A 15,300-nucleotide genomic window follows, 5' to 3' on the forward strand; every position below is an offset into this window, starting at 1 on the left:
TTACTGGAGGACATTAATAAACTTGTAGAATAGGCATATAATTGGCAAATGAAGTTCAACACAAATAAATAGGAGGTAGTCTTTTTGGTAGGAAGATTAGGGAGGTCACATTACTTAGAGTGTGAGAGTCTAGGTGGGGTAGAGGAACAAAGGGATCTCGGAGTACAAATACACAAATCACAAAGTTGCGACACAGGTTAGCAAACCCATAAAAAAAGAAAACCAAGCATTAGGGTTTATTTCTAAAAGTATAGAATTGAAAAGTAGGGAAGTTATACTAAACTTGTATCGAGCCTTGGTTGGACCACACTTAAAAAGTACTGCGTATAGTTCCGATCGCCATATTATAAAAAGGATATAGAGGCACTGGAGAGGGTGCAGAGAAGATTTACAAGGATGATACCAGAAGTGGGAGAGTATACATATCCGGAAAGGATGAATAGGCTGGGTCTCTTTTCTATTGAAAAAGGCTGAGGGGTGACCTAATAGAGGTCTTTAAAATTATGAAAGGTTTTGATAGAGTGGATACAGAGAAAATAAAGATTTGCATTTGTATAGCACCTTTCACGACCACTAGACATCTCAAAGCACTTTATATATAGCCAATGAAGTACTTTTGAAGTGTAGTCACTGATGTAACGTGGGAATGTAATGAGAGAGAATATTTTCATTTGTCGGGATGAGCATAACTAGAGGCCGTCAATACAAGATAGTCACCAAGAAATCCAACGGGGAATTCAGAAGAAAATTATTTACCCAAAGAGTGGTGAGAATGTGGAACTTGCTACCACAGGGAGTGGTTGAAGCGAATAGTATAGATGCATTTAAGGAGAGGCTAGACAAGCATACGAGGGAAAAGGAAGGTTATGCTGATAGATTTAGATGAGGAAAGACGGGAGGAAGCTTGAGTGGAGCATAAACACCGGCATGGACTGGTTGGGCCGAATGGCCTGTTTCTGTGCCATATATCCTATGTAATCCTATGTCATTTTTACAGTGAACAAAGACCTCCAATGAAAATGCAATTTATTGTGCACATTTCAACACCTGGACTTATCCAAGCATTGGGATCATCCGCAAATGGGGAGAGAGGGACAAACAGGTTTTTTTAAAATTGTAAAGTAGTCTACAATCTCAAAGAAGCTCATCAGAACTCATTGTGAGAGAAATGATCTTAATTAATTTCCTTGTGCAGAGCAAGCACCTGAAGCAGGTAAGTCAACAGAGTGGTGGAAGCAGATTCAATAGTAACTTTCAAAAGGGAATTGGATATATACTTAAAAAGGAAATATTTGCAGGGCTAATGGGTAAGAAGTGGGGAGTTGAACTAATTGGATAGCTCCCTCACAGAACCAGCACAGGCACGATGGGCCGGATGGCCTCTTTCTGTGCTGTATGATTCTATAATACTATGAATAAATTTCCAGATAATTTTGTATCTACCAGCACCAAAAACATGTGGCCACAACGGTCACAAACGCTTTCCTCGAAACAATTTCAAAACACCCCACCATTGCAACAATGCTGCAAAACCTCCACACCACCTCAAACATTTCAGCATTTATCAGCGGTTTTGATCTATACAGTAACACCAAACACATATGAGCACAATGTCAGCTCTGGAGATGTTGATGATTCTGCTGATCCAATGTACTATTGATTAGATTTTGTCAGTAGATTTGTGGAAGCATTAGGGAGGTCATTCCAATGCCCCTCTCCCCCCAATAGTAAATCACTTACCACAGAGACAATGACTTTCAGCCCCTTCAAATTGACACCAGAGCACTTTGAAATTAAAACAGTATTGCAGATAGGTCTCCAAGTCAGAAATTGAACACCGTCACAATTCTGACTTGAGCCTGGGATCTGAATTCCTCTCTGTAGACAGCAGGCCAAATTCAAATCCCATTTCAGGGAATGCCAAGTTAGAATCACAGTTCCTGGGGTACATTATCGCCTTGCTAACAAATCCCTTTAAAGGCAAGAGGAAGAAACTGGAAAATAGCATCCCCTGCCATATCTTTCAAGCCTCCTAGAACAACTGGGAAAATCTGCACAGGTTTTGCCATCCCTTTCTCCTAAATTAGCTTGAAGGAACAAATGGAGAAAGTAAGAAACAAAAGAATTGGAAGAAAGTTATTCTAACTGTGATACACAGCAATGCACTAGATGTTAAAATGTGATATTGAGTTTCAACCAACTTCAGCACAATACATTTACACACTATCTTTTATCACTGATTTTTTTTTGGAGCAGCTTACCAATGGAGGTTATAAGGGCAAGCAGCTTACTTGTCCATTTGACCTTGGAGAAACATGTAGTTATAACTGCTTGGATAGGAGAGAGGTGGACTAAAAAGTGGTCTTCTGGCCTTGAAATATTCAATGTTTTTATTGATTAATTTTTATTATTTTATCGACACAGAAATATAAAACAAGTTTCAAAGGGAATATTTCCACTTACTAGGACTAAGTACATACTTTGGTCAGGCAGTTAGCAGCCTTTTATCTCCAGATCATAAGTGTCACACGGAGGGCTAAAATACTTGAGAACCTATAAACAGCAACATGAAGGGGCTTTTCAGATTTAAGGCGGCCAGTTTTGTCCTGGAGAAAAGGAGATTATGATCTAATGGCTATATGGTACTCCAGTTTAAAAATAGCTTTAAAGTCATAGAATTCCTAGATGTCCAGACAATTCCAGCTAGCAGTGAGCAGAGCAACATCGTGATCTGATAACAAAAAGCTGTTAATCTCTCCACAACAATCAATGGCTGTTCTCAGCAAATGGAAAATGTCCAGTTCGAAGCCTGCTTTGATTCAATGTGTAAAGAAATGGCAAAAATTAATTAGGGATAGAAACTAGATAATGGCAGTGCCATTCTGAGTGTTAAACATAAGTTGCTTTGAGTCCAATAGCTCCCTTTAAGTACACCTATGTACCAGAATATAACATAACGAATGATATGTTAGATTTAACTGACATAAATATTTCTGTTTCAGAAACTATTTTTTTTAGTTATAGAATGTTCAAATTAATTATAGCCGAGTCTGGATAGCCTAGATGAATTAAGGTCTTCCTGTGTGCAACTACCATTGGTAGCATGGAAAAAGGGTTTCCCGGGTACATGGTTTGTAACGCTCAGGTATTTAGACACGTGATTGAATACTGGAAGGTCCCTAACAGCGATTATAGAGCCTTGTACAGTAAGAGTTCAGATAATTAAATCTGTGGCATGACTTATTGAGTCTTAGGATAGAAATAACAATGCGCCTGCCCTGGTAGCTATATAATAAATTGAATCATTTTTTGAAACAAATAATTCCTGAACTTGCAGATCCAGAATGGTACAGCTAACACAATGCATCCCAAAATAAACTAGACTACAGCTACTCCCAGAGCTTTTCTTAGGAAATCTGTGTAGAAACATAATTTTGATTCTCTTTAGGGAATCCCCAGTAATTATATCAACATATCGGATTTGATTCATTCACACTCACTGATCAATTTTAAATTTCACTTTACAAATGCCAGAAGTTAAAAAAATATATAAACTACAGGGAAGACATTTTTATTTCCTAACATGAATTAGCTGGCTTCCATTTTGATTGTGTGTCCAAAGAATTCAGAGACCACTCTTTGCCAAGTACCACTCTTTGGAGGGAGAAACTCCTGTTTCACCTAGCAGAGTGAAGGAAGTACCAACAAAATTGTAAATTGCTGCCTTTATGAAATGGGATAATCGCATTGTGTCACAACATTACTCAATTTAACAGGTGAAATGATAAGCTTCAAAATCAAACTTATAAATTTATATAACTAAAAATTAAAATCCAGCCCAATTTCCATTTTGTTTCAAGGAGAACAATATTCTTGGGGAGTTATACATTATCAATCTGTACTTCAGAATAAAATTCAACTATCCTTTGCAACAATTTGTAGCCTTCCAGAGATGTGCCATGTTGAGTTTTCTGGTAGGGTAAATAAGCTACCACAAATCTACCAGATCTGCCTCATACTAAATACCAATCCTCTGATCAGGGATCAGCATCTTTTCCTCTTCTAGACGCCGATCTCAGCACTGAAGCATAAATATAAAAGGAACTTGCAGTTGTCACTGAATTTTACATTTCAGCATTGAGATCAAAATCCAACCGTGGCAAGGATGGTGATTCCCACTCCTTCCCCGGAACACTTTCCATCCTGTAACAATCTAGGTTTCTTTTTATTTCCTTCAACTTCATCAATACAATAGCAGATGGCACAAAAATCCTGAATTGGATGCAGAGCAACACCATCTGGGTCAGGGGGAGGAAATGTGCTCAAATATAAATACAGGGCAATGTCATCCTAATCAGGAGACACGTTCAATCTAAATTCAGAGTAATGTCATCCTAATAAGGAGCCACTATGTTCACAGCTAAATACAGAGCTTCCAGGATAGGATGCAGTGCTCCCATCTAAATACGTATACAGAATTAAGCAGGAGAAGACATTAAAGATTTATTTCCACTTAGTCACAATGCAAGCAACAAATTTCCAATAGAATTTCTAACAGTACTCAGATCGCTGGGGCAAAAGTTTCTAAAGTACAAGTTCAAAGCATTTCTCCTTGTGCTTGTTTCACATGAATAACCCCAGCATACAGATAGGCTTATTCTCTCCATTATTAAGACATCACACAATCCATGGAATGTGAACATGGTCATTGACCCTTTGTGTGGGATTTATGTGAATAATTTCAGGAATATCAACAGGTTTATGTTCCTGCCTCAGTAGTGATGCAGATGACTAACCTTTGAAACACCATCAGCTTTACCTCCTCCCTAATTAGGAGATATACAAATAAGCCCTGAAATCCCAAACGGCAGTTGGTACTCGGTCAATTGTTAATTTTCATTGAGATTGATAGATTTTTGTTAACCAAAGTATTAAGCGATATGGGGAAAAGGCAGGTATATGGAGTTAGGTCATAGAACAGCCATGATCTCACTGGTTAGCAGAATAGGCTCGAGGGGCAAAATGGCCTACTCCTGTTCCTATATTCCTAGGTCCTACAACATGGACAACACAATTTGAACATTTTTGTACTTGTAAGTTTCCTAGTCACCCAAGAGCTCTATTATGCTGAGTGTTGATGTTTGAAGAAATGAAGCATCACCTGAGGATGAGGAGAAGTAGTTAGCCAACACACATCATTCGCACCACAGCACCAAAAAGAGAGGCTGGGTTATTTGCATGTTTTTTTGTCAAGATTATGGCAGCAGAGAGTTAAACGGATTTCCTGTCAATGCCTCAATCATTTTCCTCTGTAGAGTCAAAGTGGGTGAGGTATGGCAACCTTGGTGACTTAGTCATAAATGTACAATATTTATTGTGGTAAAGTACTAATTCATGCAGATCAGGAAGTCCCATGTTTGATCGCTGATGTGTACCAAATAAGTGGATCTCAGCTGAGATGACAGTGGGGCACTATGGGTGACCTTATTGTTCCTTGGCTAGGGAGAAGTCTCACTCAGCGCTGTCCAGTGGTCTCTTCTAGTAAGTGTTTGTGTGCAGATATCAGGTGAGGACATCTCCCTTTAGGGAGGCATTACAGTCAAACATTAGGAAAATATCCTGTCAAAACTTAATGTCTTAAGCTCAGACATGAACAAAGATTATTGACAAAGGTATTAAAGGGCTGCCAGTAGCTGTAAAAACTACTCAAGGGTGTCTTGACAAAAGAAAGATGACATTGGGTAAGGGGGTCAGTCAAAAGGATATATTTCCAACACTACACCCATTTCGCTGTATAGAGTTAAAGATGTATCTTTCTAGTATTACAGGCATCTTTCTGCAGAATTACAGTGACTTTCTACACCATAGCCATCTTCCACAACCAGAAATCAACCAGAATATCTATTACCATTTCAGAATGCCAAACAGAGTGAAGCATTAAGTCAATGTTTTGAGAGCAGGGAAACATTAGCATCTTGCGCCAAGTTTCCCGCCCCCAAACGGGGCGATAATCAATTTCCCTCCCATAGTTAATACCGAGGAGGACTGCAACAAAATACAAAATGACATTACTAAACTGGCAAAATAAGCATGTAAAGAAATTTCAATATAGATAAGTGTGAGGGAGTGCACTTTGTTAGGAAGAATAAGGAGGCCACACACTCCTTGGAAAATAAAAGAGTCTAAATGGGGTACAAGAGCAAAGAGATCTAGGGATGCAGATACACAAATCACGAAAAGTAGTGATGCAGGTTAATAAGGCCATAAATAAAGTAAACAAAGCACTGAGGTTCATTTCTAGAAAAAGAGAACTGAAAAGCAGAGCGGTTATATTTAATCTGCATAGAACCTTGGTTATACCACACTTGGGGTATTGTGAACAGTTCTGGTCTCCATATTATAAAAAGAATATAGAGGCAGCAGAGATGGTGCAAAATAGATTTACTGGGATGATACCAGAACTGCGAGGTTAAGTCTATCAGGAAAGATTGACCAGGCTAGGGCTTCTTTCTCTAGAAAAGAGAAGACTAGGGATGGTCTGAGAGAGGTCTTTAAGGTTATGGGTAGACGTTAAGGGAGTCCAAAACTAGGAGCCTTAAATACAAGATAGTCGCTAATAAATCCAATAGGGAATTCAAGAGGAACTTCTTTACCAGAGAGTAGTTAGAATGTGGAAGTCACTACCACAAGGAGTAGTTGAGATGAATAGTATAGATGCATTTAAGGGGAAGCTAGATAAGCACATGAGGGAGAAAGGAAGCAAAGGATATGCTGATAGGATTAGATGAAGAGGGATGGGGTGGCTTGTGTGGAGAATAAACACCGGACCAGTTGGGCCAAATGGCCTCTTTCTGTGCTGTCGACTCAATGTCAGGCATTGACGTACCACAAATGACATACCATAGGAAGGGGAATTCTATTGGCCCGGATTTGTAATTGTAATGACAGTGAAACTGCCAGTGTTTACCCTCATGATTGTGTAAAACTGATAGCAACTTCTAGCGTCCACACATGTGCAGTTAAAACACGAAAATATGGAATTTGCTGTCAGTGATACCCTGCTCCTCCACAGGGTGTGCTGTTGCAGTCTCCACAGATGCAATCAGCACAGAATCAGTGAACCTCAACTTTTTACACATTATTTATTCTCACTGTAAAAATCATTGGAAAAGTTAAGCCTTGTTGAATGAAGTGTTAACTGAGTTTTTAAACAGCATACTAAGTCATAATTACTGCTGAACAAGCTCTCTGGCCCCAAAAAACTCTTAATAATTCTGGAGTGTCATTCCTTCCAATCCATGATAAAAATTCCATGTATTTTTAAAATAATAAAAAGAAAATTTTTTTTTTTAAGTTTGTTATATTTTAGTTCTACCTTAATCCCATGTGTATGTCCCAATCTTTATTTCACTCTCTATAAAATGATTAAAAAATGAATGATAAATCAGTGCTTTTAACTTCCTGGTTTGCTGACTGAGAGAATTCCTCAATCTGATTGACTGCTCAGCCTGCTTGATGACATCACCATTCCTGGATATCAGCAATCCCCTATAGATAGTGCCAGAATGAAATTGACAATGCAATAGGAGAAATCAACGTCGCAGAGCCCGCTAAATCTTTGTGGGCAGCTTTCTGCGAGGTCAGCAGTGAGCGCCGTCTCTTCTGCGCTGACTGCAAAATCCAGGCCTTTATTTATCTAATAAAAGTTGGAAGGAAAAAAAAAAAATCAAACCACACAGGACATGAACAATGTGAGTGGAGCACATTCTTGATTTCACGAACAAAGTAGAGAGAAAGGGAATTCTATATCATGAAGACAGAAAGAAAAGTGAGCAAAGCGTCAAATACGGAAAGTAGAAATTAGAGCGGTGGAAAGCAAAAGATACAGCTTCACTCAAAACTACAATCTTAAAATAGATCATCAATTAGGGGGAGAATGAAGAATCACAAAATTCTCTGTGTTCTGGTGCACACCTTGATTCAGTATTCAAGTATTCACTGCTGAGAACATGCTGAATTTATACACCTTGTAGTTACAGAGCGATTACAAATGCCACACTGAAATGGTTACGGTGGATTTATTGCAAAGCTCCACCCGAAGGAACAAAATGCTAGATCGACGCACAAACGCATGCACAGCAGAGACACTAGCAGATTTTACCATCAAAATCCCTGACACCGCATCACCGATTTCCCAGTTCCACTGATGTAATTGCTAATGTATTTGAACCACTAAAGCTTTGGTTTAACGACTTGTGAAGGTTGTTGAACAAACATTCAAGTTTAATCCTTTTAGAGATGTCATACCAAGGCAGCCCCTAAACATTAACATTCCAAAATGGACCATGAAGCTGTTCATATATAGTGCTAAACTCTTCACAACAATGAAGTGGTTAACATTTCAAATCCCCGCTACCTTCTATATGAAATTTCTATATTAGATTATCACATATCATGTGGGCATCTGCACTTAGTGAGTTCTGTAATGTAAACGGTCACAAGCTCACTAGACTGATCGCCACTGCTAATGGCTGCCAATCTCCACTAATAAAGCTTTACTCTGCTGCACTGACACAGATTAAACAGAACAGCTGTATAATAGTGTGCTAGATCTGATGTTAAACAGCAATCTGTAAAGCACTAAAACATATGACCTTTCCACAGACCACAGTGGTTTCTTTACTTGGGCTAGTCCTTCCTTATCTATGTTTACATGCGCCACTGAGGCTCAGAGCTATGTCTTGAGCTTTCCAGTGAAAGGAACTGACAGGTTCCAATGAAAGATAAAAGCACATTCAATGGAAATGTGTGGTTAAAAATGAATTACTACCTTTTCTACCAAATCTTTCAGCACATTTTAATCTATAGGCAACAGCAGGAATCAATAATCTCTTCTTTACATTGGCAATACTTGCGCCTCTAAGTCAGAGGTTATGGCTTCAAGCTCCACTTCAGAGACTTGAGCACGTAATCTAGGCTAGCACTTCAGTGCGGTACTGAGGGAGTGCTGCACTGTCAGAGGTACTGCCTTTCGGATGAAACGTTAAACTGAGGTCTTGTCTGTCCTCTCAGGAGGACATAAAAGATCCCACGGCATTATTCGAAGAAAGGCAGTGGATTGCATCCAGGTTCTGGCCAATATTTATCCCTCATCTGGTAATGTATTTCATTACTATGCACAAATTGACTACCACGTTTTCCTACATTACAATAGTGATTACATTTCAGAAGTAAAAGCTGTAAATTGGTTATAAAGTGCTTTAGGACGTCCTGCTATAGGTGCTAGGTGGTAGGTGCTATATAAATGCAAGTTCTTTCTTTCGTACACTTTCCAATCTATGTTCAGCCACTGAGGACCCTTCTCCCCATTCTATCCATAGTTAGCCAAGAGGCATTCCATCCTCAGATGTTGGGATTGCCCCTTCTACATAAGAAATAGGAGCAGGTGTAAGCCATTTGGCCCCTCGTGCCTGCTCCACCATTCAATATCATGGCTGATCTGATCCTGGCCTCAACTCCACTTCACCCGCTCCCCATAACCCTTGACTTCCTTATCATTCAAAAATCTGTCTATCTCCTCCACAGCTCCCTGGGGTAGAGAATTCTAAAGATTCACGACCCTCAGAGAAGAAACTCCTTATTTGTCTTAAATGGGTGACCCCTTATTCTGAAACTATGCCCCCTAGTTCTAGATTCCCTCATGAGGGGAAACATCCTCTCTGCATCTACCCTATCAAGATTTTTGAGAATCCCATATGTTTCAATAAGATCACTTCTCATTCTTCTAAACTCCAATGAGTATAGGCCCAATCTGCTTAATCTTTCTTCATATGACAACCTCTTCATCTCAGGAATCAACCTCGTGAACCTTCTCTGAACTGCCTCCAATGCAAGTATATCATTCCTCAAATAAGGAAACCAAAACTGTACGCAGTACTCCAGGTGTGGTCTTACCAAAGCCCTGTAGAGTTGGAGCAGGACTTCCCTGCTTTTATACTCTATCCCCCTTCCACCAATGTGTAATGGTGCTTACAGTATTGTCACTGGAAGCTGGGTTAGTAGAAGCTGCCATTTCAGACCATCACCCTAACAGTAAATAGGAGTAAAAAAGTTAACAGAAACCAAATTGTTATCGTCCAAAAAGCATAGCCAGGTAACCAAACACCTTTGAAAGGGGAAACATCTCCCTTGGCCTTTCAATTTACACTGGGTTTTTTCATTTTGTTCCTCTAAAATTCATTTTCAACAGTGTTTTTCCCCTTACTTCTCATTATTTCTATGTTTTTTTTTTAAATTGAAAAGTGCCCATACGTCCTCATATACCCTGTTCCTTCAAGCACTGCAGAGTGAGTAGAGGACATGGTTCTCTATAAAATCTACAAAGAACTGCTCATGTTCAGTGGGTTCCAGTGCAGAAACCATGGTCGTGAATCAAAGAACTGTCTGTATGCTCACACTGTATCAATGAGGAGAGATGTGTGTCTCCAATCTGTAAGGGAAAGTGGTTACTAAGTGAAATGGCAAGGGAATATTTTTTTTTAAATATAAAGAATGGAAAGGGGGCTATAGCTGTCACTGCAAATGTTTCTGCTATATACAGAATGGTATCTGCTGCACCCAGAAATCAATCTTCAGACCACGACATTTTGATTTCTGTTCCTCACACTGAAGTCACAAAAATAGATTGGTGGGAGAATGTTTTGTAAATATTTTGTGCAACTCTTCCTGCACATTCTACTGTGCAGCAACGGCTCGCTCAGCTAGTCTGTGCCACTGTGGAGAAACTTCAATTCCTCAGTTCAATAGTAACATTTCAAAATGGTACTAATACACCCTCATGATCACTGGCTTTGTGTACCCCAGTACACTGTTCACCATCCTTTTCCCCATCTCGCTCTCATATCCACTACAATGGTCTATCCTCGATTCCTCCTGTATTGCTCTATGCTGGCCTATCCCTCATCCCTCTCGTAACACACTGTATTAGTCTATCCCCTCTCCTTCTCTTAAGCCACTACACTGGTCCATCACCCAATACTCTCAATTGACAGTGCATTCTGAAGTGGCCTAGCAAGCCATTCAGTTGCTACAAACCAGCAATTTAAGAGAGCCCACCACATTTCAAGGACAATAAATGTGGCCATGCCAGGGTTAGGGGGTGCAGGCAGGAGGGAGGTTGTCCCCTCTCGTGTTCGTATTTTCATTTCTCGGGTTATTTTGATTCACTGGTACCTGCAACTTTTGTTTGGCTCATGCTTTCTATTGCTTTTTGTCCTGTTTAACTTGCCATTATCCTTGTTTTGAGCAGTTTTTCTTATCCCCGGCTGGGAGTATGGTAGTGGGGTTGATTTTGATCCCCATCAAACTGTAACTTCCTACTTTAGGGTTGCTTGTTCTATGGGTGCTGCTTATTTAAGTGTTGTGGGTTGGCATCAAGAGTTGGGGTTCGAAGCACATGTTCGATTCTTGAGAGGTTTAGGTTAAGATCGTGGTAAGGATCATGGTTGAGGTCATTTTAGGGTAAGGGTTTCGGGTTGGTCCGGGTCCAAGGTAATCAGGATTAGGGATGTGGGTAGAGTCTGGGATAATAGTTTGGATTAAAGTTAGGATTCCAGCATCCCGAGAACTGCTAAAAATAAAGTTAAACGGTATGGGGAACGAACAAAAGAGTGGGATTAGCCTAGGTGGCTCATATGAAGAAAAACACTGGCAAAGTCTTGATGGATCGAATGGCATATTTATATGTTATAGTGTTCTATGACTCTATTCCACTACAGTAGTCCATCTCCTATTCTTCTCTATTCTACTATAACTGGTCCATCCCCCACATGTTGCAGTATACTCTACCCTCCAACCCTTCAACTTTGCTGATATATTATACATCCCTCTCAAAGCACAGAATCATACAGAAGGAGGCCATCATGTCTGTGCCAGCTCTTTGAAGGGTTATCCAATTAGACACACTTCCCTTCTCTTTCCCCATAGCCCTTCAAATTTCTTCTTTCCCCATAACTCTGCAAATCATGTTAAGGTTACCGATATACAATTGGTGCCTCTCTGTGTTTGATTTTGTTCTTGTTGAAATTAAAACATTTCCAATAAGCAATGCACATCATGTTTATGATTTGGAACAAGCACTGCATCAACAACTGCTGTACAGCTCCAAATGAAATTGGGTCAGGCACAGGAACTGAGAATCAGATAAAGCTTGCAATCCGGACATTACTACTATTTGGAAGGAAACTATGGAAGTCAAAAAATACAAGGTAGAGAAAACACTTCCATTTGCGCTAATCCACACCTGAAATTCAGAAGTATTTGCCACATTGCTGTTAACTTAATCTCTCAGGAGATGGGTGAGGTAATAGAAAAACAACACATTTCTGAAAAGGTTGCAAATTCTAACAAAGCCCAGGTCAGATTTTCTTTACAGTACATTGTGGATCTCACTAACTGACCCTTGGGATCACTCAGGGGCAGTGTCCTGGATAAATCATTAGTGAACTCAGAACATTCCGCCGCTTGTTAGCCCGGACAGCTTGTCATTACCTTCTGGAAAGTGATGATCAATACAACTATTAACACAACTTTTAATTGTAGAATATTCTGTTGCTTGTTGTGCTAAGAACATCAATCAGTTATCAAATTAAGCATGGCATGCTGTTAAAGAAAGACATATTGGCACTCAAGATTGCTCTCTTAAACCCCACTCGTGTGTTTTTATGCTGCCTGTCTTGAGTGTTACATGGTACTGATGGTGTGAGGGATAAACTGCACTTTGGTTTCCTCTTTCTGGGCTGGACTCTAAACTAAAGTTATCTGTTCTAATCTCTAAACCATCTTTCTCTCCTTACTGGAAATGGTTGGTATATATGATATATTTGATTCCCAGAGACATTGAGTAATAATCACCATAGCAGCTTACACAGAAATATTTTTTTAAATGTGCTGTATACCCCTATACCGGCAACAGTACATTCTAACACAAAAGCTGCCTTGCCATATGTTGCACATTGTTATAACTGACGGAGGAAATTCAAACTCAAAAGGAATCTGCCAACGCCCATTATTTTTATCTAAATGAGATTACAAAAAACACCACCAGCAGGCATGGATACCGGTTTAGCTGCAAGGGCCTATATCTTTAAAAGCTGCAAATAGCTTTGCATAGCATGCATTCCCTCTTAACAAAGATGTCAAATCAAAGTGCTAGTCTCCACAGACACCAAAGCAAGTTACTACATCTCACAATTCTATGAAAGATCAACGGAATTATCATTACCTGCAGCCCAAAAGGACAACTGATCAAATTCCTATTACCAGTAAATAATTATCTCAATCTCTATTTCTTGTGATCTATTTTGTGTGTCAAATTTGTTTGTTTTATCATAACACTCCTGTGAACCATCTTGGGAAGTTTTACGACGTTAAGGTGCGATATAAATACAAGTTGTTGTTGTTGATCTCAGCCCAACCCCCCTAAAAATGGGAAATCGAACCATTCATCGATATGATCCCCATAAACAGCTAATCGAATTGTTATTAAAGTGGACAAGTAATCAAATCATTTATTGTGTGACGCCATCAACAAAAAATTAAATTATTACTCTCTACAACCCCAGTGGAGTCAATTTTCCCAATAACCTACATGAAAGGTTAATCAGATCATTACTGCCCATGCCCCCACAGATCCCTGACCCATTTGTTTTTCCCCCGTGTCCCCCTAATTTTATTAAGTCCCTTGCCCTCAGACACGTCTAATCCCTTAGTTATTCCTCATACCGCAGAGATCCCCGATTCTTATTCCCAGTGTCCCCACAGATCCCTATTCCCTGTGCCCACTCAACTCCCTGCTCCTTATTCCCCACAGATCCTTGATCTCTATTCCGAATCCCAATGGATCACTGATGCCTGTTACCCGTATCCCACAGATCATTTTCCCCCGTATCCCACCGTTCCCTGATCCCCGCACCCCACGGATCCCTGATCCCAAGGGGACACTGATTCCCCATGATCCACAGATCCCTCTCGAGGAGAGTTAAATCAGATCACCATCGCCCATGAACTGCTGATCGAATCATTAATCACTGCGACTGAGAAAGTTTCTTGCCCAGAGGCCGGTCCCTCGCTACAAACGATCCTTTCAACTCCGGAGATCCCGAACAAACAGGAAACTTTTCAAATCCTCCAAACAAACTTCCAGCGGCTGTGCTGTGGTACAGGGAGCGAGAGACTGAGCGCCATGTCCGGGAGAGCGGAGGGAGGAGGGAGGACGGAGCCCGCCCGCCCGCCTGCCAGCCCAAGGGGAGGTCGTCCTCTCACCCGCCAGCGGGAGAGCCCCTCACCCACAGACCGCAGCCGCACGCCGGCCTCCTGCCATTTCGCGTGCCGCCGGGGCCGGGAGACGGCCTGGCCAGCACTGGCAGCCCGGGCTAGCTGTGCGGCCTGGCCGCCGCCGCTCAGTGCAGTTACGGGGCGCGGGCGGTCCTCACTCACTCAATGCCGGCCTCACTTACCCAGGTCATCCATGTTCGGGCTGCGGCACACTGAGTCCGCGGGATGCGAGGTGCTGAGCCCAGCACCGTGGGCTCCGCTTCGACACACAGACAGCTGCCGAGTGAGGCAGCCCGAGGCTCGGGCTCGAGCAGGGGAGGGCGGGGGGCTCCTAGCAACGCGCCGGGCGCTGAGTGGGGATGCGCGCGCATGGCAGAGGCACGCGGGAGCGCGCTCCAACACCTGCCTGTGGGACTGGGAAGGGGGAAGGGGGGAAAGGGGAAAAGGGGGGGGAAAGGGGAAAAGGGGGGGGAGGGAGGGGAAAAGGGGGGGAGGAGGGGAAAAGGGGGGGGGAGGAGGGGAAAAGGGGGGGGGAGGGGGGAAAGGGGGGGGGAGGGGGGAAAGGGGGGGGGAGGGGGGGAAAGGGGGGGGGAGGGGGGGAAAGGGGGGGGGAGGGGGGGAAAGGGGGGGGGAGGGGGGAAAGGGGGGGGGAGAGGGGGGAAAAGGGGGGGGGAGGGGGGAAAAGGGGGGGGAGGGGGGAAAAGGGGGGGGGAGGGGGGAAAAGGGGGGGGGGGGGGAGGGGGGAAAAGGGGGGGGGGGGAGGGGGGAAAAGGGGGGGGGAGGGGGGAAAAGGGGGGGGGAGGGGGGAAAAGGGGGGGGAGGGGGGAAAAGGGGGGGGGAGGGGGGAAAGGGGAAAAGGGGGGGGAGGGGGGAAAGGGGAAAAGGGGGGGGAGGGGGGAAAGGGGAAAAGGGGGGGGGAAGGGGAAAAGGGGGGGGGAAGGGGAAAAGGGGGGGGAAAGGGGAAAA

General features: G+C 42.2%; 1 protein-coding gene across 6 annotated transcripts in view; it reads right to left on the reverse strand.

Annotated features, from left to right (window-relative positions):
- The window catches only part of LOC139268845 (paxillin-like), a 138,817-nt gene extending 124,132 nt beyond the window's left edge, over positions 1-14,685 (reverse strand). For 5 of the 6 annotated variants that reach the window (XM_070887604.1, XM_070887608.1, XM_070887607.1 and 2 more), the window contains exon 1: positions 14,517-14,685. In XM_070887604.1, the coding sequence (XP_070743705.1) occupies positions 14,517-14,529 (13 nt within the window). In that variant the 5' untranslated portion in view covers positions 14,530-14,685. Of the gene's footprint in view, positions 1-14,052; positions 14,151-14,516 lie in introns of those variants that run through there. The other variant, XM_070887605.1, reaches the window with a different exon arrangement.
- Positions 14,686-15,300: the final 615 nt, after the last annotated feature.

This window comes from Pristiophorus japonicus, chromosome 8, assembly GCF_044704955.1.
Source record: "Pristiophorus japonicus isolate sPriJap1 chromosome 8, sPriJap1.hap1, whole genome shotgun sequence".
Lineage (NCBI taxonomy): Eukaryota > Metazoa > Chordata > Chondrichthyes > Pristiophoridae > Pristiophorus > Pristiophorus japonicus.